Genomic DNA, 26,742 nt, shown 5'->3' with positions numbered 1-26,742 from the left:
TTTACATAAGAATATTATGCACCTGTATGAAGTGTTTCACTAGTTGGTTGTTTGTGTTGAACCACCGTCTATCCTGCAGCGTACGTGTGTTTCACCCCGCTGGCAGCAAAGTGTTTAGCTAACAGCGACGTTTGTCTTCGTGTTGTGCAGGCACCAACATCGCGCTGCGGAGGCCGGCGAACCAGTCGACGACGGTGCGCGGCGGCGCGGCGGGCAACGGCAACGACGGCGAGGCGACGACGGTGCACGACGGCCGGCGCTGCACGGAGACCATGAAGGAGGCGTCGCCCTGGTGGAGCGTCGACCTGCTGCGGCCCTACGCCGTCGGCGTGGTGCGCGTCACGACGCGCGGCTGCTGCGGTCAGTACCCCGCCCGCGACTCACACAATGCAGGCTTTCACGGCTCGTGACTTTAATTATATACATTGGCAATTAGGCCGTATTCTGAGGGATGTTTCTGTACCTAACGTGTCGTCCCCGAGAGCTGCTGTCATCCTCAGACACTAGAAATACTTCGTTAGTTGATTTTCAAACCCAAATAAACTCAGAGAGCCGAACTGATTACACGTAATCTCGCAATGAAAGGGTCGTGACGTCGTACAAACGTCGCCAAAAATCGTGGAATCGCTCTAGCGTAAGTTATGGGGACTCTACAGCAGAAGAGCTGATGCTAGAACAAGATTTTTACTCTGCAGCGGAGCGTGCGCTGATATGAAACTTCCTGGGAGATTAAAAATGTGTGCCGGACCGAGACTTTTTTTTTTCATTTTGTTCGTTGTAGATCGTTGTGTTTGGTCGTTGCGGACGTCACAGCGACATCCGTTCAAGTTCGTTTGTTGATCGTTCCACTCAGTTTTTTTTTTATTACAAAGGCCAACCGGCTCTCTGACCGACCACGCTGAGCTACCGTGCCGGCAGACTCGAACTCTGGACCTTTGCTTTTCGCGGACAAGTGCTCTACCAACTGAGCTACCCAAGTACGACTCACGGCCTGTCCTCACAGCTCTGCTTCAGCCATTACCTCGTCTCCTATCTTCCAAACTTCACAGATATCTGCCAGGAAGTTTCATATCAGCGCACACTCCGCTGCATTCTGGAAACATCCCCCAGGCTGTGGCTAAGCCATGTCTCCGCAGTATCCTTTCTTACAGGAGTGCTAGTTCTGCATGGTTCGCAGGAAGCTTCTGCGAAGTTTGGAAGCTAGGAGACGAGGTACTGGCGGAAATAAAGGAGTGCGGACAGTGCGTGAGTCGTGCTTGGGTAGCTTCAGTTCGTAGCGCACTTGGCCGCGAAAGGCAAAGGTTCCGAGTTCGAGTCTCGGTCCGGCACACAGTTTTAATCTTCCAGGAAGTTTGAGAGTTGATTCTGTCTGTCATATTAATTACCAAGCTCCACAACCTGTCATTCCTATTTTCTGTTAAAGTTTTTTCTGTTCTTTTTCGGATTCTCTCTATACGTTCTAGCATAGTAAAGATTGGAGTTTGATAAAACTAAAATACCAGAGGCTCGAATTTGGTGGTCCCTTGAGATCAGAGCGTAATGCGCGTACAACTAAAGTCAACAGCGATTTTCAACGAACGTTAGGTCTGCTTTATACGAAAGGGTTTCTTGTCTCTTTCTTGTCCTTTGATTTTTCCCATCAGAGATTAGTCGTTTTTCCTTCCAGCATGCTCCCTTACCCCAATAGACAGCTGCTAACCGCTTCCCACCCATTGTTCGATCAATGTAAAATCCCCATGACAAAGTTTAATTGTTCCCGGGGCCCACATTGACAGTTTCTTACGCCATCTCTCATTGCTCATTCTTTTAACGTCCCCAGACCACTGAAGACTTTTAATCTCGAGTCTTCTCATTTTCCATCGCCTCACTTCTATTTTTCCCATACTTCAGATGTTTTGACTTTATCTTTATGGATGAGCTACAGATATCTCCTCATAAAATCTAATTTTAAAAATTAACCATAAAATCTAATTTTTTACCCCTGCCTTGTTGTCCACGACAATGGTGTGTCGAAAGCTAGGAGAATAGAACCTCGATACCAAATTACCTGGAAACCAGGTTGGGGGTTGTGGCAATGGGCTTGGGCTCCATTCTCTGGAAAAAGTTTCAGGCTGCAAAAACCGACCAGTATAAGCTGGAACTTTTTTTGCCTAAGTCGACTTTTGGTTACGGGTGCGCGTCACACACGCCAGTGTGTAATCAGCGAGGCGGTCGGTGACGTCAGTACTCAGTTGACTGTCAAGTTTAAAGTTGCGTGTACAGAAAGGGGGATCGGTAACCTCGTCTCGTATTATCGGTAGTCATCAACTTCTCGCCAACATCACTAATTTTTTAGTTATACATTTAGTGCTTTTGCGTCCTCTTAATCTTCAGTTTATTGTCTGTTTTGTTTTCGCGACTCGTTGCAGAGATTGCACGAGGTCTTGATATTCTGTCGACTAGCGTTGTCTCAGAAGAGAAACAACTACAATAGATTTTACAACACCCAGACAAAGAAAGAGCGTAATTAAGAAAGTAAATAGCTGGAAAACGGTTTTTAATCAAACTTTATTCAACAGTGAAAACTCAGCTATATCAAAGAAGAAAACTAGTTTTGAATTTTGGCACTTATAAAGAAAATAAGACAAAAAAGGTTACGTAAAAGGGCTTTATTTACTTCCTTCTAAATATAGTTTGATCTGTTTGTACGTGTATGATTCCTGGAGCACATAAATTTTGATGGGTTGACTCGTTCTGTGTGCTGTGGAAAATTTATCACGCGACTTCCGTCAAGGGCATTAAATATAAATTTTGCTTTGCTCATTAAAAATATCCACTATCATTGCTAGTTCCTTAATGCTGTTAATATATTCCGACTTTCGTTAGACCGATGGTTGCTCATAATCTCTCTTTGACCGTTCAATACTGGCAGAACAAACTTAATTTGGGACGCTGCATGCGCTCGGAACAGACGAGTCTCAAGAAAGGAATAATATGCCAGAGACTCCCTCTCGCTGTTGACCGAATCAGAAAGTTCTTACTGTCTCTGGCTGCGCAGGTTAAATGCTTTACACTATCCGTGCATTTGCTGACTAATGCTTTTTCATTGGCCTAACGTTTCTTGTTTGTCCCTTCTTCCGGTAGAGCACTTTTTGTAAAATTCTTATCCTAATTTCGCTACGAGGGACTCACTGTTCTAAGAGGCCCGCCCATCGAATGCTCCCAGCTTGTGTATCTGGTTGCCCAGATTTGCAATAAACCTGTTCTCTGACTGCTGTGACGTTTCGTAAAACTTCCGAGCAGTGGGTTTAAACTGGTCGCGTGTGAGTGGTATCCCCGTAATTTTACGCAACTCCCGAGCCGGAAAATCACATAGAAGATACATGACGAGTCGAATTACTAAGCCTTGCAGTCCTTGTAGCAAACGTATGTGACTATCTGCTTCCCCCACACCATGGTAGCGGAATCTAGCACGGACCAGATCAGTGGCAAATAAAGCATGACACTGCAGTGTGAGCGCAGGGTGGATTGAGGATTTAATAAGGGGTAATGTGCTCGTAGAAGACTCACTTGTCACGACATGTGGATAGAGACCAAAAAGGCAAGAGTATGACAAAGCTTCAGAGGGGCTAAAAACTGAAAAGCTAGCGCCAACTTGTTGTTGTTGTTCTGATTTTCAGTCAGAAGACTTATTTGAGGAAGTTCTGCACGCTAGTCTATCCTGCGCCAGCCTCTTCGTCACTTTGTATGTATTGCAATCTACACTAACGGAAAAAAATCACAACATCAAAAAATAATTCATATAGAGTAATGAAATTTCGGGAATACATTTGTCTAGGTAACATATTTATGTGATTAACGTAACAAGATATCACAGGTTAATGTAAGTGCGAAGTAAGCCATTGCAAATGTGAAATTATGGTTCATTAATACCCGTTGTAAGTGCCAGAAAGTTGAATGCAAGCATGCATATGCGCAAGCATCGTGTTGTACAGGTACTGCACGTCAAAAAATGGTTCAAATGGCTCTGAGCACTATGGGACTCAATATCTGTGGTCATCAGTCCCCTAGAACTTAGAACTACTTAAACCTAACTAACCTAAGGACATCAGACACATCCATGTCCGAGGCAGGATTCGAACCTGCGACCGTAGCAGTCGCACGGTTCCGGACTGCGCGCCTAGAACCGCGAGACCACCGCGGCCGGCACTGCATGTCAATTTGTGCGACAGATTTCCGTGCCCTGCTCCACTTGGTCGGTCAATATAGGGACGGTTAATGCTGTTTATCGATGACTCAGGAGTTATCGTCCGATGATGTCCCATATGTGCTACATTGGAGACAGATCTGATGATCGAGCAGATCAAGGTTCAAATGGCTCTGAGCACTATGGGACTTAACATCTGAGGTAATCAGTCCCCTAGACTTAGAACTACTTAAACCTAGCTAACCTAAAGACATCACACACATCCATGCCCGAGGCAGGATTCGAACCTGCGATCGTAGCGGTCGCTCGGTTCCAGACTGAAGCGCCTAGAACCGTTCGGCCACAACGACCGGCAGCAGACCAAGGCAGCATGTAAATATTCTGTAGATCGGTACGTGGGCGAGAGTTATTCTGTTGGAGAACACCTCCTGGAATTCTGTTTATGAATGATAGGACAACAGGTCGAATCGCCTGGGTGTCGTAGAACTTTGCAGTCAGAATGTGTGGGATAACCAAGAGAGTGCTCCTTCTGTCATGTGGAATCGTACCGCAGACTATAATTTCACGTGTACTTGCAGCGTGTCTAGAACGCAGACAGGTTGGTTACAGGCCCTCAAATGGCCTTCTTCTAGCCAACACACGGCCATCACTGGCACCGAGACAGAACCAGCTTTCATTAGAAGACACTAAAGACCTCCACTCTGCCCTCCAATGAGCTCTGGCTGGCAGCACTGAAGTCGTAAGTAGGGTGGTCCGGGATCTGTGGAATGCACGCTACAGGCCGTCTGGCTCGTAGCTGTACTTGAAGTAACCGATTTGTAACAGTTCATTGTGTCACTGTGGTGCCAACTGATGCTCAAATTGTTGCTGCAGATGCACTACGACGCGCCAAAACCAAACGCCGAACAAGATCGTCTTCTCTCTCGGGTGTCCCACGTCGCCGTCCGGAGCCCGGTCTTCTTGCAACCGTACATTCTCGTGAGCATCGCTGCCAGTAATCATGCACAGTGACTACATTCCTGTCAAGTCTTTCTGCATCATTGCAGAAGGAACATCCAGCTTCTCATAGCCCTATTACAGGACCTCGTTCAAATTGAAAGAAGTGTTGATAAAGGCGTCTTTGTCACCGTAAAGGTATCCTTGACTAACATCAGTTCACCACGTCCAATGTCAACAGTATGTCAGTAACGCTTAGGACCGTTGCAGCGTGTATTTAAAGCTAAGCTGATTTGCATTCTCTTAGTGGTGTTACTACCGTCATTCTTATTCGACTGGCGTGAAATTTGAACAGACATCAATTTTCAGATGTAGAAACACGCCTACCAACTTCCGTCTATGTTTCACAATTCCTTCTTGGTGCGATTTTTTTTCCCGTCAGTGTACATACTCTTGAAATTGCTTACTGTAGTCAGCCTTAGTGTACCCCTACAATTTGCATCCTCCGTACTCTCCTCCATCGCCAAATTAGCTATTCCTCCCTGTCTTAGGGTATCAATGATGCCTTAATTTAATCAAGTTACGCATAAATATCTTTTGTATCTCATATGATACATTATCCCTTATCTACCCATTTGATCTTCAGCATTCGTATATAGTACCACATTTCAAAACACTCGGTTCTCTTCTTGGTTCTGAGCACTATGGGACTTAACTTCTGAGGTCATCTGTCCCCTAGAACTTAGAACTACTTAAACCTAACTACCTAAGGACATCACACACATCCATGCCCGAGGCAGGATTCGAACCTGCGACCGTAGCGGTCGCGCGGTTCCAGACTGTAGCGCCTAGAACCGTTCGGCCACATCGGCTCTTCTTGTCTGAACTGTTTATCGTCCACGTTTCACTTCCTTACAAGATGTCAAACCAGACAGAAACTTTCATAACAGACTTCCTGACACATAAATTTATGGTTATTTTAAAATATTTCTGTTTTTATTGTTGTTGTCAGTCCGTATATCATGTAGTATTCACTTCTGCCGTCGTCAGTTATTTTACTCGTTTCACTGTCTCATTTTCTAATCTAATCCCCCCCCCCGCCCCCCAGCATTGCCTGACTTCATTCGACTACATTCCACAACAGTTGTTTACTTTTGTTGATGTTCATCTTCGGCAACTAACATGATGTGAAAGTCCACCGGATCGTTTCTAATACGGCAGGGAGAACAAGGTGGCACATAATGTACGGTTTTAGAGGAATTCTAACACATAGAAACGACATGAGGTCTAATACCTAGTGCGGTAAGGCGGCGACCACTTTCTGCGGCAGTATATCAAATGCAGCGACCTTTGCATTCGCAATAATGACACTTTGTCAGAGTAGATTACGGTCGCTAGCAGGTACGGACTGCCATATTAAAGATATTCTTACGTGTTAATTGATATAAAATGCTCTTCAGCAGCTGAAATTCGTCAAGAAATTATTACGATAAATTTTGTCACTAAATATTGCGTACAGCTGCATCAGATTGTTCAAAGTGAATGAGTCTGGGATAAAATCCTTCCCTGTCACTGTCGAGCAACCTATTGCCGTCAAGTGACAGCCGCCGTCCTTATCTCGTAGAGGGCATCACATTCGTAAACTTTCTTAAGAAATTAAATTTATCTATAAAAGGTTTCCAGCAAATTACTCTCCGCAAAGGTACCGTAGTCTTTTGTACGGCTGCTACTCGTAACTTTTTTGTCTGGTAGTGATGCTCTTTAATCGGAACAAGGTTTCTTTAACCCTCGATTGCTCGCGAAGAAAAAGAGCGGGAAGATTACAGCTCAATGTCCCAGCGACGAGACCATTAGAGAGGAAGCGTGTCCACGGATTACAAAAGAATATGGAATGAAATCGACCATTTACTTTCAAATGCATCATTTTGCTATTTGCCTTATGCGATTGAGGGAAATAAGAGATGAGACTTACGTAAAAGGAATCGAGAATGGTGGTTACCGATCGGAAACCGAGGAGAAGAAGTGTAGAGGATATATACCGTCAATTAGATCGAAACAGCGTCTAAGTAACGAATACGAAATTTGCAGCCGCTTTTTAATGCTTGTAGCCACTTGGTGAGTGTTGCTCCTCAGACTGAGAGCCCACACTGAAAATCTGTAGGAGCCGTGAAACAGACACTGCGACATCACCGCGGCGCGGGGGCGTCAGCCAGGCGCTGCTCCGCAGTCAGCTGTCGCCGCAGCAAGTGCCAGCAGGGACCTGGTGGGCACCACCCAGCCGTGAAGCGCACTTCCGGCGCACGCGGAGCTTCCGCGAACCTCTTCCTCGGCGGTACGCTCCTCTCTCGACACCTTCTGCCTGTCCCTGGACTTGTAGAAAAGACTGGAATCTTCCTGCCGCAATACCTCATTGCATCTTAGTGTGCTAGCTCCACAACTAATCTGTTCCCTACGCGAAATTGTACCTGGAGGACTACGTTTCTGGATAAACTGCGAGAGTAAATTCAAGCTATCTGCACTAGGTGGTTCGCTGATAGTTGGAAGAGAGGCCTGCTTGACTCATATCTTCTAAAGATGTTTCGTTGACCCCATGGAATTTTTCTCCTTAGGTCGCGGCTTCTAATATACCTACTTACACAACTGAAAATAAGTGCGATCACTGAGCTGGCTAAAAATGTTCACAGTCTTTGATTTAAAAAGGACGATGTCATCTTAGTTATTTGTCCCATAGTCCAGCTGTGTGAAATAAGGTAACAGTTATATCTGGCGATATACACAAATGCTCATAAATTAAGGATAATGCTGATACACGGTTAAACAGCGCTCTAGTGGGCGGTTTGCGGTTTTAAATCACCTCGGGGTATGACCATGCGGTGGGTTTGACAGTCGCACGGTGACGCTAGCAGCAGGCCGCATACGCAGAGGTGTGTTGGTGCACGTCAGCAACTAAGTGTGCAGTCGTTTCCAGACGTCCTAATGCTGACTGTGTGTTGAAAATGGATCAAAGAACACATATTGATGACGTTATGAGGGGTAGAATACTAGGGCGACTGGAGGCTGGTCAAACGCAGCAGGTCGTAGCACGGGCCCTCTGTGTGCCACAAAGTGTGATCTCAAGATTATGGCAACGATTCCACAGACAGGAAACGTGTCCAGGCGCTATAGTACGGGACGTCCACAGTGTATAACACCACAGGAAGACCGATATCTCACCATCAGTGCCCGCAGACGGCCACGAAGTACTGCAGGTAGCCTTGGTTCAAATGGCTCTGAGCACTGTGGGATTTAACTGCTGAGGTCATCAGTCCCCTAGAACTTAGAACTACTTAAATCTAACTAACCTAAGGACATCACACACATCCATGCCAGAGGCAGGATTCGAACCTGCGACCGTAGCGGTCACGCGGTTCCAGACTGTTGCGCCTAGAACCGCTCGGCAACCCCGGCCGGCTAACTTCAGTTCCTCTTTCTCTTTTCTTCTTGCTTTTTATTATTTCAGTGCTATTCATCATCATCTCACCAACTTACAGTTTTCTTTCCTATCTCTATACTGTTGCATATTTCTGTAATTTCTTCCTTATTGTTTCTATTCACTATTTTTCTAATTTCCAGTTGTGTGAGGTATTGTTGACTCCATTTTTCATAAATGACTCGTATTAGTATTGCTGGTCTGTTCTCATTCATTCGGTAGAGATGACCCCAAAAGACGGACGTACCTAAGCGGGCGACAGGTAATTGGCTACTTGCTGCCTCGCTCCCTTCCACTAAGAAAAAAAAGAATGATCTTTGCCAATTAACTTCTTATATCCTGCCCCGACTTAGAGACAGGCATATCAGTTCAGTATCAGTTTGAAGAAAGCCAATGCATCTAATACAAACTGACTAGCAGCAGTGCATCCAGAGCTATTTGAAGTGAAATCCAAAACACTTCACCGTTTGCCGCCCTTTTCCTTGCAACTGAAAATTCACATGGTTCTCGGTTCTAAGAACCTCCAGTAGCGTTGTACCAATAATATGCGATGTATTTCGTCGTGTTACCAACCAATGTGTTCGTAAGTAATTGAATATTACCTTACTGAGAGCAAAATAAAATGTACAGCTCTCTGTCAGTTAAGAACATTGTAGGTAGTAGGTACCTGTAATAAAGTGGTAGCATTAGTGTTTTTAGTGATTACTAAACACATTTTTTTATAATTTTGAGTTTTTATTTTTTTTAAGAAAATGTTTTCAGTTTCTTTCACTCTCCCACTTCTACGAAATTAATAGAGCTGCTCCCCTCTTGTATAGATCCTGGATACGTTCTTGCGTCAGAATGTTTGAACATTCACTCTTACATTATCGCTGATATTATCTGTCTATTTGGATACTCTCCACGCTATTTTTTCAGTTTCCAGCCTTCATTTTTTTAACGTAAGTAGATTGAGTCTTAATTATTTGGTTATATTCAATCACTGAAAACAGTTTGTTGTTTACAGGCCATCAACCACTAAAGGACATCGAAATCCGTGTGGGGAACTCCAGCACGGATCTACAGAGGAATCCACTTTGCGCCTGGTTTCCGGGAACTATTGGTGAGTAAACACCATCTCAACGGCACGTAAACATCAGAACTTGGTAATTTTGTAGAAAAATTATACTGTTGTACTTCGAAAACTGTTGGGTTGGACAATTCAAAGCCATGAGTGGCTATGTGCAGAAGTATTGTTTCAGGCGAGACGTTCCAATTCAAAGCATTTTTTGTCTAATCGTATAATAGTTACAATACGCGCTGAAGTAGGATAACAGTTCAGTATTTAACGCCTTTCTTTACTTTCCGCATTCGTGACAGTTATTAATGATAACGATACTGCGGTACATTACCAAAACAGCTGGTAAATTCAAGTATACGTAACTGAAAGCAGTTTCATTACTGCGCGTCTCATAGCTTGTGGCGAAGCGTTACGGCTTTCCTAAGAACTGACGCAACGTAGTGTCGGTGGCATTAGGCATCCTGGATGGAGCACAGCTTTCTCTTACAGCAGGTGCGACTATGATAGATTTCATCGTAGGAAACACATAGCAACTTACAACATCGCAAGTCAGTGCCCACGAAAATATAGAATGAACACTGCTCGTGCTGTGAGTCTTTTTTTTTTTTTTTTTTTAATGGAGTACTTATTAACACTTTGAGCGACATGCCAATAATATTAGGTTGCCTTCAGTGTTGGAAAGAATGACACGCCCATAATATTTCGGGCAAAGCATCTTAGTAAAGATGACATGCCCATAATACGCGATCCAGCCACACTAATGTGACCACCACCTATGTTCGACGTTAACGCGCAATAACCACCCACAGGTGGTATGTAGCAGTACGAGCAGTGGTGCGTATTGAAGCGTGTCGAGGGTACGCAGAGAAACAGTGCAGTCGTTCTCATAATACGTAAACGGAGCGATTTAGCTGACATCGAAAAGGGCATGATCATTGGCTTCGGACCAAGGATGGAAGTATTTCCGAAACATCTAAGTCTGTAAACTATTCGTGTGCCGCCGTTGTTTGAAGTATACCAGGCATGGCAAAAAGGCGTTATCCAAAACCAGCCCCGAGATAGCTGTGGTGCCCAACGCTCCATAGTTGACAGGGGGAACGACGGCTGCGGTGATGTGTACAGACAAATAGACGTGCAACTGTTGGGCAACTGACAGTCCAGATGAACCAAGGGTCTACCAACAGTGTCTCCTCAACGACTGCCCAGCGGACGTTGCTGTGCATGGGCCTCAGCTGCCGGCGCCTGGCTCATGCATCCATGCTAATCGCTGTTATTGGCGACGAAGGCTGGAATTTGCACGTCAGTGTCGTAATTGGACGTCCACTGAGTGGCGACAGGTGGCCTTTTCAGACGAATCACATTTTGTGGTCTATCAAACAGATGACCGTTGTCGTGTATGGCCTGTAACATCTTAAAGCACACACTCTGCAGCAATCGTCGGAAGAGTCCAGGACAGAAGAGAGAGCTTTGTGGTCTAGGGAACGTTTTCGTGGAATTCCCTGGATGATTTCACCGGGAAGGCACAATGGATGAACACAAATATGTATCTACCCATAGGGATCATGTCCTCCCCTACGTGCAGTTTGTTTTTCCTCGGCACGATGACATCTACCAACAAGACAACGCAACGTGTCACGCATCTCGTAGTGTACGCGCGTGATTCTAATAGCACCAGGATGAATTTACCGCTCTCATATGACCACCACATTACCCGGATTGAAACGCACTCGAGAATCTGTGGGACCACCTCGATGGGCTGTTGGCGCCTCAAACGAGCTGGCCACGCCAATGGATTCGGCAGGGTCCACATCCGTCTCGGTACCTTCCAGAACCTAATTGCCTCTCTTCCTGCAGGTCTTACAGTGGTCCTACCTGCAAAAGGTGGTTATTCAGGCATTTAACAGGTGGTCACCGTAACGTAACTGCTTTATGTATTACGGGCTTGGCACCCCTCGCTACTACGTTGTACCCAAAAATTATTAGCATGGCGCACTTTCCAACATTGAAGGCACCATGATATTAGGCGCATGGCACTCAAAGTGTTAAAAATATATCTGTTAATTATATTCCTTTAATACATAATATACTGAGTAATTCAGTCCTTACGTACTGCGTAACAACAACACACTATGTGATCAAAAGTATCCGGACACCTGGCTGAAAATGACAAGTTCGTGCCGCCCTCCATCGGTAACGCTGGAATTCAACATGTGGCCCACCCTTAGCCTTGATGACAGCTTCCACTCTCGCAGGCATACGTTCAATCAGGTGCTGGAATGTTTCTTGGGGATTGGAAGCACATTCATCACGGAGTGCTGCACTGAGGAGAGGTATCTATGTCGGTCGGTGGGGCCCGGCACGAAGTCGGCGTTCCAAACATCCCAAAGGTGTTCTGAAGGAGTCAGGTCGGGATCCTGTGCAGGCCAGTCCATTACAGGAACATTACTGTCGTGTAACCACTCCGCCACAGGCCGTGCATTATAAACAGATGCTTGATCGTGTTGAAAGATGCGATCGCCATCCCCGAATTGTTCTTCAACAGTGGGAAGCAAGAAGGTGCTTAAAACAACAGGCCTGTGCTGTGACATTTCCACGCAAAACATCAAGGGGTGCAAGCCCCCTCCACGAAAAACACGACCACACCATAACACCACCGCCTCCGAATTTTGCTGTTGCAATATACGCTGGCTGATGACGTTCATCGGGCATTCGCCATACCAACACCCTGCCTTCGGACCGGCACATTGTGTAGCGTGATTCGTCACTCCATACAACGTTGTTCAATCGTGCAATGTTTACGCTCCTTAAACCTAGCGAGGCGTCGTTTGGCATTTACCGGCGTGATGTGTGGCTTATGAGCAGCCGCTCGACCGCTCGACCTTGAAATCCAAGTTTTTTCATCTCCCGCCTAACTGTCACCGGCCGCCGTGAACGAGCGGTTCTAGGAGCATCAGTCCAGAACCGCGCAACTGCTACGGTTGCAGGTTCGAATGGCATGGACGCATGTGATGTCCTTAAGTTAGTTAGGTTTAAGTAGTTCTGAGTTCTAGAGGACTGATGACCTCAGATGTTAAGTCCCATAGTGCTCAGAGCCATTTGAACCTAACTGTCGTAGTACTTGCAGTGGACTCTGATGCAATCTGGAATTCCTGTGTGATGCTCTGGATGGATGTCTGCCTATTACACTTTACGACCCTCTTCAACTGTCGGCGGTCTCTGTTAGTCAACAGACGAGATCGCCATGTACGCTTTTGTACTGTACGTGTCCCTTCACGTTTACACTTCACTATTATATCGGAAACAGTGGACCTAGGGATGTTTAGGAGTGTGGAAATCTCGAGTACAGACGTATGACACAAGTGACACCCAGTCACCTGAGCATGTTAGAAGTCCGTGAGTTCCGCAGAGCGTCCCATTCTGCTCTCTCACGACGTCTAATGACTACTGAGGTCGCTAATATGGAGTATCTAGTAGTAAGTGGCAGCGGAATGCACCTAATACGAAAAAGGTATATTTTTGAGAGTGTCTGGATACTTTTGATCATATGGTGTACTAAAACAAACGTGGTAACAATTAGTGACGAAACCAGCGTAATTGCAACTTTAACGAACTTAAATTAGCACTGTAAGTACACATTTGTAGTCCTGAGAAGTCCTATATTGCAAATAACTTGATTCAAAGCAGTAGCAACAATAGAGACGAAAGGCAAAAACAGTTTCATCTGCTCAAAATGTTGCGAAAGACACTGTCATCAAATGTTCTCCGTCGGGATTACGAACATTTAGAATATTACCACACCATACAGAAGTTCTTATTTCTTCTTTCTTAAAAGATAAGTTCATTTTTAAGACAATGAGAATTTTTCATGTGTGCTTGACATGTCATTACTTGTTCTTCATTCATATATACAAACACACTCGTACATCAGTATCACATTTTGCCAAATCATTATGGAGCTGTTATGCTGGGCACAGAAGCCGCTAGCATGAAGTTTATATTTCATCATCAGTCAACGTATTTATGTCTCATTACATCTCAGTAATGATCTACGAACTGTGAGACGGTGATTCTGTTGACTGTGGTACTGTGTCTGTCATTTGAGATCGTTGCACTCAGTGGCTTCCTTGGTGTTCTTGTAGCAAAATAAGCAGTTTGCCAGTTAGTCACTGCATATTATCTGAAGCAAAGTGAGAAGTTAAAAATAAATAAATCGAAAACTTCTCCAAAACAGAATGTAGTTTTCATAAAATTCACAAGACGAGATTAAATTTCGTGCAGTAATAAAAACCTTTATACCGGAATAGTTCCATTTTTGCTAACATTGAGCCAGTTCTCTGAATAACTGTATAGCGCAGTTCACAGTTGTGTGCAATCACACTTCCATCAAGGGGTTTATCTAAATACGGTACGTTCACTGTCATTCGCCGTTATTTTTCATTTGTACCTGACAGAAAATCTGTGTAAATAATGACAATCAGGAGTTGCGGAACAGCTGAAATCGCTAAATAAAAACACAACCATCCCTTCACTTTTTTAAAATGAAGTCTTTTTGTACATTTCTATTACTATCGTATCGCATTAATGACAATATTAATGGGATTATTAATTTTTCACTCTTTCTGGTACTTGTAGATCTCCTGATGATTTACAAAATCTCCACTCAATGCGGACGTCTATGCTGCACACTTCCGTATCATGCGCGTAAATGGCAGAGAGACAATGGAAAACAATTTCCACTCATTTTTTGCGACGAGCACAATTTTGGCTGCATTATCATCACATTCACTTCCAAACTAAAGCACGTGTGACAAATTTTTGCACATAATAAAATTTGTTATGTTCAGTATTTACTTAGACAATTTCTTATTGTTAGGCGTGTTTTGTTTCAGAGGAGGGCGTAACGAAGACGTTCTCGTGCGCTCGGATGCTGGTAGGGCAGTACGTGTTCCTGCAGCTGGTTGGCGTAGAGGGGTCGCTGTCCGTCTGCGAGGTGGAGGTCTTCACGCCGGAAGGTAAGGGAACGGCTTCACGCACCGGAACGCCTTGTCCTCGAACAACAACGCCAGGGACTGTGCGTTTATGCACCACATCGCCACAACTCATAAGAACCCCCATAAGTCAACCCATTTCTTCAAGTACAATAATCGCAAGCACATTGACTCAAATTCAGGATTTATCATGAATCAGAACATTTGGGAAGAGGGTATACAACTTGCAAGGGGACAGTCCGAACTTCACCTCCCAGAACTGTGAATTGGTTCATATTGATAGGTTGTATAGCGCTTGACGAGGAATTCAGCATATGTTAACAGGATGGCGCAACTGTCAACCGTTTTCGAGAAGAAAGGGTTTGAAAATTGAAGCTTGTTCATATACTTCGTAGGGTCGCTACAAAGCAAGGAGCCTGTAGTTGGGCTAGTAACTTACTGAGGATATAATCTTCTCGGGTTGACAGCCGAGTCAATGGTGAACAACACATTGACTCGGCTGTCAACCCGAGAAGATTTTATCTCCGAGATTCGCCGAGAAAGCCTGTGTTCTCATATATTAACTTACTTTCATAAGCGCGAAGTTTCTGGGTCGAATCTCGCCTCTGATACATTTTTTAATCCCATGTAAGTCTAACAACAGATTTATTACAGCTGACACATTATTAATATTTAATTATTCATTACTATTTTTCTAACCATTATCCTGAAAAAAGGAGATAAATTTTTCTTCTTAAGGAGATTAGAAAAACAGGCTACACAGGAACTTTAAATCAAATCACTCTAATCATTTTGTTTATACATTTTTACCCAGTATAATGTGTAACCTATGAAGCACTGCACGAATCATGGTGATACTGATCCGAGAAAAATGGAAAACAATAATTATTGCAACATACAGCACATACATGAAACTCGAATTTTTCCATATCCATGGTTTTTCCAATGCGCCTGTAGTAACACAAACTTTGTTTACATTCACAAACAGTTCTCGGTCGCTGCACAATTTAGTGGTGTCCACCGATATCGATCAGTATCACCTAATATTGGTGCATACAGCACACAAAAAAGTAGTACCAGCAGTGTGATTCGATCATGAGACCTTGCGCTCCTGAAACTAAGCTGTTACTCGCACGGCTGTGGACTCCTTGAATGCTAGAGACCCTACAACGTACAACAGCACTTTACAGTTTTCAAACTCAATTTCCCCAGAAACGGTTGAGAGTTGCGTCTTCCTGTTTAGGTATGTTGAAGTCATAATCGTGCCGTATAGTGCTGTCATTATAAATCAAATCGGTGAGGGGAAGTTCGTACGGTCACCTTGTTCGTATAAAAAACAAAACCGTTTTCAACTTTCATCCAGGACTTCTTGGTTATGCACAGAATATAATCAAAAAAATACTCTGATAAGCCAATGAAAGTTGTTGGAACTGAAACACGTGTAGAAGCAATGAAGAACACAGCAAGTTTGTAGATCGAATTAGTCAGCTAATGGTGACAAGAGCCTGACCGAGACTCGAACTCGGGACCTTTGCTTTGCGCGGGAAAGTGCTCTACCAATGGACCTACCCAAGCAAGACACGATCCGTCCTCACAGCTTTATTTCGGCCAGTACTATATCTCCTACCTTCCAAACTTCACAGAAATTCTCCCGCTGAACAGGCAGAACTAGCAGACCTGCAAGAAAGGATATTGCGGAGACATGTCTTATTCACAGCCTAGGGGATGTTTCCAGAATGAAATTTTCCCTCTGCAGCGGAGCGTGTGCTGGTATTAAACTTCCTGGTACATTAAAACTGTGTGCCTGACTGAGACTCGAGTTCGGGACCTTTGTCTTTCGCGGGCAAACGCTCTACCGCCCAGCACTCGTCCGCGAAAGGCAAAGGTGCTGAGTTCGAGTCTCAGTCCGGCACACAGTTTTAATCTGCCAAGAAGTTTCATATCAGCCTACAATCGGCTGCAGAGTGAAAATTTTATTCTGGAGTGCAAAAACAGTTGATAATATCTATGAGGGTGTGCTGAAAAGTAATACCTCTGAATTTTTTATTCTGTTCGTGCTATCAGTTGAGAAATTATACGTCATGCATACTTCTCGGTCGAGATTTTCGCTTCGCTGACGCAAGTTGCAACACACTGCTGCCAGAACGCTCCGGATTGTAGCGAGTGACAAAGCGGCATGTAACGTAACTATGTCGGTGCGTGAGAAAGCGTGCTGTACTCGAGTTTCTAACAGCGAAAGAGTTCGTCCATCCATGGAGCACTCCGTCCTTAAGCATGACAATGTCAGATCCCACACGAGCGCTGCAACATCTGCAACAAACCTACACCTTGGCTTCATTATCGTCGATCATCCTCCATACAGTGCCGACTTGGCCCCATCCGATTTTGATCCGTTTCCAAAGCTTAAAGAACACCTTCGAGGCTTTCACTTTGACAGTGCTGAAGCGATGCAAGCAGACGAGATGTTGTGGCTCCGTCAACAAAGTCAGACTTTCTACAGTGACGGTATCAACAAACTGACCTCTCGGGAGAAATATGTTCGTCACCAGGGTAACTATGTTCAGAGAAAAAATGAAGACATGAAGAATAAACATGTGAAACGTTAATGAAGTTTGTTTTATTTAAAGAGCTTTAAGAGTTTTCACATAAAAAATTCCGAAGCATTACTTTTAAGCACGCCCCCGTAGATGAGTCAGATGAAAAAATATCCATTAACATAGTTTAAATGGTGAAAAGTCAGCGATCTAATGGCCCAAGGAATGACTTTCAAACCTCTTATAGGCTCCTGAGTGCTAAAAGATTTACTTTCACAGTCTCAGTTGCACACATGATTAATACTTTCGATCATTCAGTGATCCTCCTGCTATCTAGTTTCAAAAAATAAAAATTGTCTCGCACTGCCTCAGACTGTGAAAATGTACGTCTTTTAAACATACGGTTACGATATCTCTCGCGATGAGATGTCGTACATTATCAAAATTTTTGCAGGTTTCGCAGTGAAAAATAGTATTCAGTTTCTGAAACTAGGTCTGAAGACTATAATTGAAATATCTGAAGTAGTCATTATTAATAATGCATGCAACTGGGACAATGAACATAAATATTTTAATACATCCTTAAATTGTCTTCTTCTGTCTACACTTTACTCTTCATTACTATTGTTAAAATAGTATCTTAAATTTAGTCTTAGGTCAAACTTTGGACTTTTTTTACATTTTACTTTCCATTCTTCCCATCACGAATTAGGTTTCCGGTTCTTCCACAACGCTTTAGTAAACTGCCGGCACAGGTCCTTCATCAAAACTTACGCTTACTCTTCCTCTCATTCTTCTAAAAAATGAGCTAGTTCCGTCTCAATGACCTCGCTGTCAGCGGGACGTAAAAGTCTGTAAGTAAAATATTCTTTTCTAGTTTATGTGCGAAATGTCGTATACGACCGTAGGTACAAATCACTAAAGGTCAATGCCGTTGCTCCACGGAAGCCTGTCAAAATAAGTGGTCTTCGCGCTTCCAAGGCATTCTGGTTGACGGGTTTACAGTTACCGCAAAAGCGACAGGAACAACTGAAAGCACCGAGGCGGACACGGGGCCATCAGCGGTCCAACAGCACTGCGAGCGCTTTGCTGGAATTTTACCATGCAGATAAAATTTTTATCCAAACTGTTTCCTAGAAAGATAGAATCTAGTTTAAAAACCGCCATTTCACTTTAACTTCTGATACCTTTTTCTTAGCCTGATACCCAAAAGAGGAATTATTATCACCATTATAGCGAAGTTTCCCTAGCATTATGAGTGACGTTTGTCGTTATTAAGCTTGTGCAGCAGAAGCTAAGATATTGGGAAACCAGCGTGCCACCAACTAATAACGACAGTTGTAGCTCTATTGCTTTACGTGACAATTGTAGTACATTCAGAAGGCTGTTCGGCTTTTGCTCACATTCGCAGAAACGCAGTATAATAGAATCATTATCATAAACGCAGGTTTCTGCCTTTCTTTTAGTCAAGATTCAGTCGAATAGTTAGAACGAAAGAACACGGACAAAACTCCGTATCGACTACAGGATCAACTGAGGTAAAGCACTTGCTCTGTGTATGTTTGGGGGGGGGGGGGGGCGGGTTGAGGGAAGAAATCATCTGCGCTCTTGTCAACGTTTAAGGTCGCTTGGAAACCGCACTGAGAAATGAAAGTATTAATTGTTTCGGCTTATTTTTTATTATAATGTCGCCTTTAGAGCGGCAACGTTAAAGAATTCCCGTTCAAGGAAAATAATTCATTTTTTATCTTTGTTTTTCGTATTGCATTCAGCATGTAGGTTTCAAACTATGGGTATTCCGATAGACATACTTCCCGTAAAACCAATGGGCTCTTCTAAGCAATTTATTGTCGGCAGCCGGTCGGAGTGGCCGATCGGTTCTAGGCGTTACGGTCTGGAACCGCGCGTCCGCTATGGTCGTAGGTTCGAATCCTGCCTCGGGCATGGATGTGTGTGATGTCCTTAGGTTAGTTAGATTTAAGTAGTTCTAAGTTCTAAGGGACTGATGACCTCAGAAGTTAAGTCCCATAGTGCTCAGAGCCATTTTTTTTTTATTGCTGGCAAATAATGAGCAAGTGACGAACACTGCTATGTACAAGCATAGAATTTCATACATTGTCAACAGAGCTATTCGTCTACGTGTCTAACACATGGCAATAAACCATTCAGGTAAACAGGAGTGAAGAAGACACCCTCTATTCCAGACAGGAAATTTATAGGAGTGTGGTGATATTATGTTCCTAGTGGACGGTGGCTGGTCCCTAATCTCCACTCTATTCTCAAACACTTTAAAATGCAACGAGATGAGATTCGCTTATTTACAGGATAGTAAAATTACTTTACAAAATGTATTTGACACTCTAATGGATTCTATGCGGGGACTTCAAAAAGTGAGTTACACGTTATTATGGCGGGCCAGGTAACTTTTCTTGAACGCTGCACTAAATGATACAGGTTCATGACACTACTTTTCTCAATAGCCACCAAAACTATTCCCATTCAGAAAGATCTACAAATCGATATGAAACTGCAAGATCGTCTGCATATTGGAATTTACGGCATATGGAATTCGGCAGGACTGCTAGGTAGAGGTTGAATAACACAGCAAGAACGCAGACTTGAGGCAGGGCATCTTTGAGCACATGCCATCTACTCTTCTTTTCACCTTGGTGTACTTTAAACTGCCTAGCGCTTAACATGCTGCTTAAGATGTTACCTAGAGTTTTACAAGATACTGTTTACAAAAACAGCTTCACTAAACTCCGTGATTATTTTAAGACGCAGTGGCTTACACCTAATGCTTGTAAAACAGATGTACTAGTATACCTTTCCATCTCTCTACTTGCGTAGCATCGGCAAAGGTCAGCCTACAGTTTGGCCCTCTTAGCACAGTCGAGTAAACCCATAAGCCAAAATAGCTTGGTGCCACATTAGAACGGTCGGTGACATATCATAAACTCTAAAAAGGTACACACAGGAGTGAAATTGGTGAGGAAGCTGGTAGGTATAACATGAGGAGCGAATACATCAGTCCTCCGTGAAGGATACCTTGCGCTGGTATACCCTGCAGCTAAATACGTATTACGCACCAGTTTGGCCCCGCTGCGCCCGTGTGATGAAAATTGGAGTTCATTTGAATGCAGCTATGAGAACCATTAGTGACACAGTCAGATCTATACCTACATGCTGGCTGCCAATATTGTCGAGCATCGCTCGAGCTCACCTTCGAAAGGCGTTCTCTACATGTTTGCAGTAAGATTCTAAAAATGAATCCATCCCTCCTCACGAAGTCTTACTTTCGCTGCCTAGCAAACACCTCAAATCCAGATGATCAGCATGTGAAGCATGCTCTCCACTAGGTTCAATCGGAACGCTGAACGGTAAAGGGAGTGGCAAGGTACCAAAACCGGGAAACAAGAACTTATTGACAAACCAGCTGTTAAATTTTCACGCTTTCGTTATCCTAGGGAGTTATGGGTTAACAGATACTAGACTGGAGAAGGTGTGTGCAAATAAAACACGCACGAGTGGGGCTTGTGCATTGTGGTGAGAATCAGACAATGAGCCACATTGTACGTAAATGAGTGTCCTGACAGGGGTTTCCCTGGTGGTATTCAGTCTCTAAATGAAGCAACCGACGAGGCTCTCCCCAGGATAGAGTGTTCTGACATTCATGTTTGGTCTGGGCTGTTCAATGTTTATAAGAGGTCTGTTCAAAACATTCCGGAACTTCGTCCACAAAATTTTTCTACGCTTACCTTTTACTTATTATGCACAGTCTCCTTCGAAATACTCTCCTCCACAATTGATACACCGCTCCCAATGCCGTTTCCGCTTCCGGAAGCACTCTTGGTACGCTTCTTGTTGGATCGTGCGAAGTGCCGCTGCGAATTTTGTCTTATCTCGTCTGTCGTTGCAAATCTTAGTCCTTTCAACGGGGTTTTCAACTTTGGAAGTAAAAAAAATTTGTCCGCAGGGGCCATGTCTGGATAGTATGGAGGATTAGGCAACACAACGATTTCGTTTTTTGTTCAACAGTCGCGCACCAACAGGGATGAATAAGCGGGTGCGTTATCGTGATGCAAGAGCCATGAAATGTCTCGCCACATTTCAGGCCGTTTCCTTCTCATATTTTTCCTCGCAGGCGTCGCAACACGTGCCGACTGTCCCATCGATTAACAGTTTGACTCTGTGGCATGAATTCATGATGAACTAATCCTTCAAAAGCGAAGAACACTACCAGCATGGCTTTGACATTTGACCTGACCTGACGAGCCTTTTTTGGTCTTGGAGAACCTTTCCCCTCCCATTGCGAAGATTGAACCGTGGTCTCAACATTATAACCGTAGATCCATGTCTGATTGCCAGTTATAATTCTCTTAAGGAATCTCTCGTTCTCATTTGCGCGATCCAAAAGCTCTTCACAGATTGCGAGGCGAAGATCTTTCTGGTCTTGACTCATGCCGTGGGACGAATCCTGTATCAAGATTTCATGACATGGTCGAACTGAAATGTTACATTATTCTGCAATCGCTCGGACAGTCTTCGATTGCCACGCACAATTTCGTTGACGTTCCAAAGCGTCGTCAGTAGACATCGATGGGTGTCCTGAGAGACGGTCATCTTTAACTTCCGTCCGGCCAGTGTTAAACCGTGTGAACCGTTCGTAATACCGAGTACGGCTAAACAGATACCGTAGGCTTTCTGCATCATTTGGTGTGTTTATGTAAAGGTCTTCTTGAGTTTCACGCAAAAATTAATGCAGACGCGTTGCTCATCTAATTCTGCCATCTCGAAATTCGTAAACTGTGCGACGCAATGTTGTACCCAGTACGAAACTGAACAATAACTAACAGATATACAGTAATGACACTTCCGGCAGTTACATATTAAGCATAGTCATGTACAGATATACCAACCGCATTTCGCTCCAACACACTACTGGCGCGAAATTAGGAATGTTCCGGAATTTTTTGAACAGACATCGTATACTGTAAATAGTTGTACATGTGTGTTTTCCTTGTTTAATGGCTCTGAGCACTATGCGACTTAACTTCTGTGGTCATCAGTCGCCTGGGACTTTGAACTAATTAATCCTAACTAACCCAAGGACAGCACACACATCCATGCCCGAAGCAGGATTCGAACCTGCGACCGTAGCGGTCTCACGGTTCCAGGCTGCAGCGCCTAGAACCGCATGGCCGCTCCGACCGGCTTCCTTGTTTAAACATGTATTCAATTTGTTCTTTTAATTGATTCCTATAACGATAATACCCAAGTCTCTATAAAAGAGGTGGTCGAAACGGACTATCAGTCGTTCAATTCCTTGACGATATAAATCCGTTCCTTGGTCATGGAGACATTCGGTAACAGCTGTGTGAACGTCCTCATGTGTCGAAAACCTGCGATTGCTGCTCAGTTCCTCGTGCGGTGAATGTCGATGGCCTTCCTTCCCGACTGGCATCACCCACGTCTGCTAGACCTTGGTCAAATTTTTGGAACCATTTTGAACCATCCCCTTAGAAAAATTACTGAATTACTGTGCTGATAAACCTCTTACGTTATTTTATTTTCAGACAGCTGAGCAGAACTGAACTTACTCAGACATTTCTCTCTTTACTTATTCTGATCAACACTAAACTGACACATAATATTTTTAGCACAACGCAATCTGAATTTTAATAATCCCTACAAAAGAATGGCCCTGACTAACAATAACCTATACCTTTCACGAATCACTTACATCACAAAAATCTTCGTTACTCGAGCTACTGCAATACAGCGAGCGCCAATACTGCCAGCTAAACAAAAGATTCTAACTACTGAAGGCACTAACTACTGATCGGCATAGTTAGCAAATGAAAGATGTTGATAGAGAACAAACAATGTATTTAACTTAATAATATTCAAAAGTCATTATATATATATATATTTTATTATAACGATTGTTCCCCTTTAGGAGAGCAATTGAACTTGAATTCATAATGTCATCTTCGGATGTTTTTCTTCTTTGCTTCCCAAAACCTCCTCATCCTCTCAGAATGCTCCTTCTTCCGTTCCTCTGTCCATTTTTTACCAGGCTGACGCGATGTTCTTTCCCCAAACTTCACACCTGTGATTTTATGCCGGCACTCGGTGCGATCTTCGAAATTTTTTATGTTGATCTGCTGTAGATCCCTCTGGACTTCTTTCAGCCATTCTGTGCCACATTTACTCTTTGTTATAATATTGAATAATTTCTTTGCTGTTCTGGAGTCTTCCATCCTGTAGATGTGTGTATAAAATTTGGCTCGGCGCTTTCTGATTTCATCTGTTACTATGTTGATCTTTCTATAGAGTTCGTTTTGTGGTCTCTTCATCCAAATGCCATTTTTGTTGATTGGACCGTAAATCTTCCTGAGAATTTTACTTTCCTGCTTTTCTATTTCCTTAATTTTTGAATGACCATCAATCACCATTGTTTCAGCTGCATAGATTGCTTCTGGAAGAATCACTGTTGTATAGTGCCTTAATTTTGCGTCTGTCGAAATGCACTTCTTGTTGTAATGCGTCCATGTTAGCTTGTAGGCCTTCTGGAGCTTGGTGATTCTTTGTTCATTGGCAATTCGGTTTAATCCTGAGGACTCTATAGTTTCACCGAGGTATTTAAAATGGCAGACTTGTGCAATTTTACTATATTTTGTTATTAAAGGGGATTTATTTTCTGGCTGCCTTTCCATATATTGGTTTTTTTCATAAGATATCTGTAGTCCGGTTTTTTGTGAAATTTCATGTAGTTTTTCCACTGCGTGAATCGCTTCTGTTCTGTTATTGGTGATAACTGCAATATCGTCAGCGAAAGCAAGGCACTTGACTTTAATTCGGTTCTCTTTCTTGATACCAATTTGGATACCCTTTACGTGAGGTTCCCATTCCCTGATTATCTTTTCTAGAACAATATTGAAAAGGATTGGGGATAGTCCGCCCCCCTGTCGGACTCCAGATTTGATTTCGAAGGGTTCTGATACTTCGCCCATGAATTTCACTTTGGCCGTTGTTCCTGTAAGTGTCTGTTCTGTGATTTTTCGTGTCTTTCGGTCGATCCCAAATTCTTCCATGATTTTAAGCAGAGTTCCACGGTCCACTGAATCATATGCTTTCCTGAAGTCGATGAATGTAACTACTGTGTTTCTGCATTTCCTCATTTGTAATATTGTCTTTAAGCACCAGATCTGTTCCGCACATGAGCGTCCTTTTCTGAATCCTGCCTGGTATTCACCAATTAGTGTATCTGCTTGGGATTATATCCTGTTTAAAAGCGCTTTGGAAAGGATTTTGTAAGCGACTGGGAGCAGGGAAATTCCTCTGTAATTGTTCATGTCTGTCTTGTCGCCTTTTTTGTGTAGCGGGTGAATTAGAGCGCATTTCCAGTCCTCTGGTATCTGCTCCGTTATCCATATGTCTGACATTATATGGTGTAATTTCTGCATAAGTATAGCATCGTTTAGTTTCCAGAACTCAGCAATGATCCCATCTTCTCCTGGTGCTTTGTTATTTTTCAACTGCTTGACTATCTCCATAATTTCTTCAAGATCCGGGGCATGTGAGTCTGGGTGTGTGAATACTGGAGAAGAGACGACAAGTTTTTCTTGGGGTGGTTCGCAGTTGAGGAGGGAACTGAAATATTGGGCTAAGATTTTGCAGTTATTTTTCGTGTTGGTTTCCAAAGAGCCATAGGGTTTCTTGAAGCACAAGCTAGGCGCTTGGTATCCCTGTAAGTTTCTCTGAAAGTCTTATAAAAATTTCTTGTATTATTTTTGATGAAATCCTGCTGGATTTCAGAGAGTCTGTTGTTGTCATATCCCCGTTTTTCTTTTCTAATTATTTTTGAGGTCTGTTTTTGAGTTTTAAGAAAGTTCTCCCACTTTTCTTCAGTTTTGTGACTGCTAAATTTTTTCCATGCAGTTATTCGGTTGTCGACTGCCTCATCACAGGTTGCATTCCACCAGCGATGTTTCCTGTTGCGAGGGGGTTGTCCTAATTTGAGGGCTTCCTGAATTTTCTCTGTTAGTTTCTTCCCGTCTGTTGATTTTTCCTGATTAATTTGCATGATGATTTTTTCTTTGTTGAGCTGCAGATATTCCGGATCTGGTTTGGTACTTCTGGGCGGCCTTTTTGGCATTCTGTTGTGTTGGAATTTTGTTTTTATTTGGAGAAGATGATGATCTGATTCAAAGGCACCTTTGCGGGTTCTGATGTTTTGAATTTCTTTTATGTTTTCTTTGGAAATTGCGACATGGTCTATTTGGTATTCACCCTGTCTAAGACTGGGTGATCTCCATGTGGTTAATTTATGTGCAGGTTTTTGAAACTGGGTACTCATTATTTTAAGTCCAAAGTTTCTGCAGAAGTCGATTAGTTTTTCACCATTCTTGTTGGTACGTTTGTGTTTGGTGTGGGGTCCAGTGGTATCTCTGAATTTTTTTTCCTTCCCTAATTGGGCGTTAAAATCGCCTACTAAGATTTTCACACGGTGCCTAGGTACTTTATTTGTTGTTTCTTCTAGTGTTTCCCAGAAATTGTCCACTGTTTCAGGGAAGATTTTATTGTGGTGATTTGTGGGGGCGTGCACATTGATCAGAGTGTATGCTTTATTAGCTGATTTTACTGATAACAGGGAGACTCTTTCATTGGGAGACGTGAAGTCAATAACTGAGTCGAGTACGGAAGTGTGTACGGTGAATCCTGTTCCGAAAAGTGGTAGTTTGTCGCTTACTTTCATGGCAGGTTAGCCCTTGTAGATCCTGTAATTCTCTGTGTTAAAGTGTCCTTCATCTGTGAATCTTGTCTCTTGCAGTGCAGTGAGTTTCAGGTTAAATTTTACCATTGCGTTGGTAAGTTGCTTTAATTTGCCTGTTTTAGTGAGGGTGTTCACATTAATTGTACCAATAAAATTTTTACGTTTCGTTTTGAGAGTGTGAGGAGTTTTTGAGAAGCTCCGATTCTTCTCCGCATGGTGTCCCTGTTCCCCCAGAATCCGATGATCAGGTGAATCCAGTCTATCGACTGGTGCCTGGGGTAGTGACTCTGTGGTCGTCTTTTCCATCATGCGTTCAAGTTGAATTTTAGTTTTTGTGGTGATCTCTGTTGAGACCACAGGTATACGACTCGGTTTTTGAGTTCGAGAAGATTTTGTGCAGCCGCCTCAACTAGAGGAACAGACGCTGGCCACTGGTCGCCAGAAGCTGAACAGACACCGCTGGGTTTATTGGTTTTTGGTCCGCCCTGGGTATTTCATTTCCCCAGTACCACCCATATCTAGGAAGCTTTCCCCTATCCGCCACCCAGGGAGGCGCCCGATGGGGGTACCAACAACCCCACACGGGATATATATATCAGTTCATGATGTACAGTATTACAAATTTACCCTTTCTCATGGACACACGTCCAGATTGTCCGCTCTCAAAATTCTGCCATCTCTCTCCCCACATCCACCACTGCTGGCGGCTCACCTCCAACTGCGCAACGTTACGCGCTGTTCACATCCAACTTACCAACACTACAATAGCAAAAATTCCAAAAATGCAAAC

At 43.5% G+C, this 26,742-nt stretch overlaps 1 protein-coding gene across 1 annotated transcript in view; it reads left to right on the top strand.

Moving 5' to 3' along the window:
- Positions 1-26,742, top strand: part of LOC124609553 (sushi, von Willebrand factor type A, EGF and pentraxin domain-containing protein 1) — a 540,650-nt gene that overhangs the window by 393,352 nt on the left and 120,556 nt on the right. The window contains exons 4-6 of the mRNA XM_047140081.1: positions 151-360; positions 9,598-9,693; positions 14,541-14,663. Of these exons, the coding sequence (XP_046996037.1) occupies positions 151-360; positions 9,598-9,693; positions 14,541-14,663 (429 nt within the window). The remainder of the gene's footprint in view (positions 1-150; positions 361-9,597; positions 9,694-14,540; positions 14,664-26,742) is intronic.

Source organism: Schistocerca americana, chromosome 1 (assembly GCF_021461395.2).
Source record: "Schistocerca americana isolate TAMUIC-IGC-003095 chromosome 1, iqSchAmer2.1, whole genome shotgun sequence".
Lineage (NCBI taxonomy): Eukaryota > Metazoa > Arthropoda > Insecta > Orthoptera > Acrididae > Schistocerca > Schistocerca americana.
The sequence above is the reverse complement of the archived record's forward strand: the minus strand, read 5'-3'. Positions and strand labels throughout refer to the sequence as shown.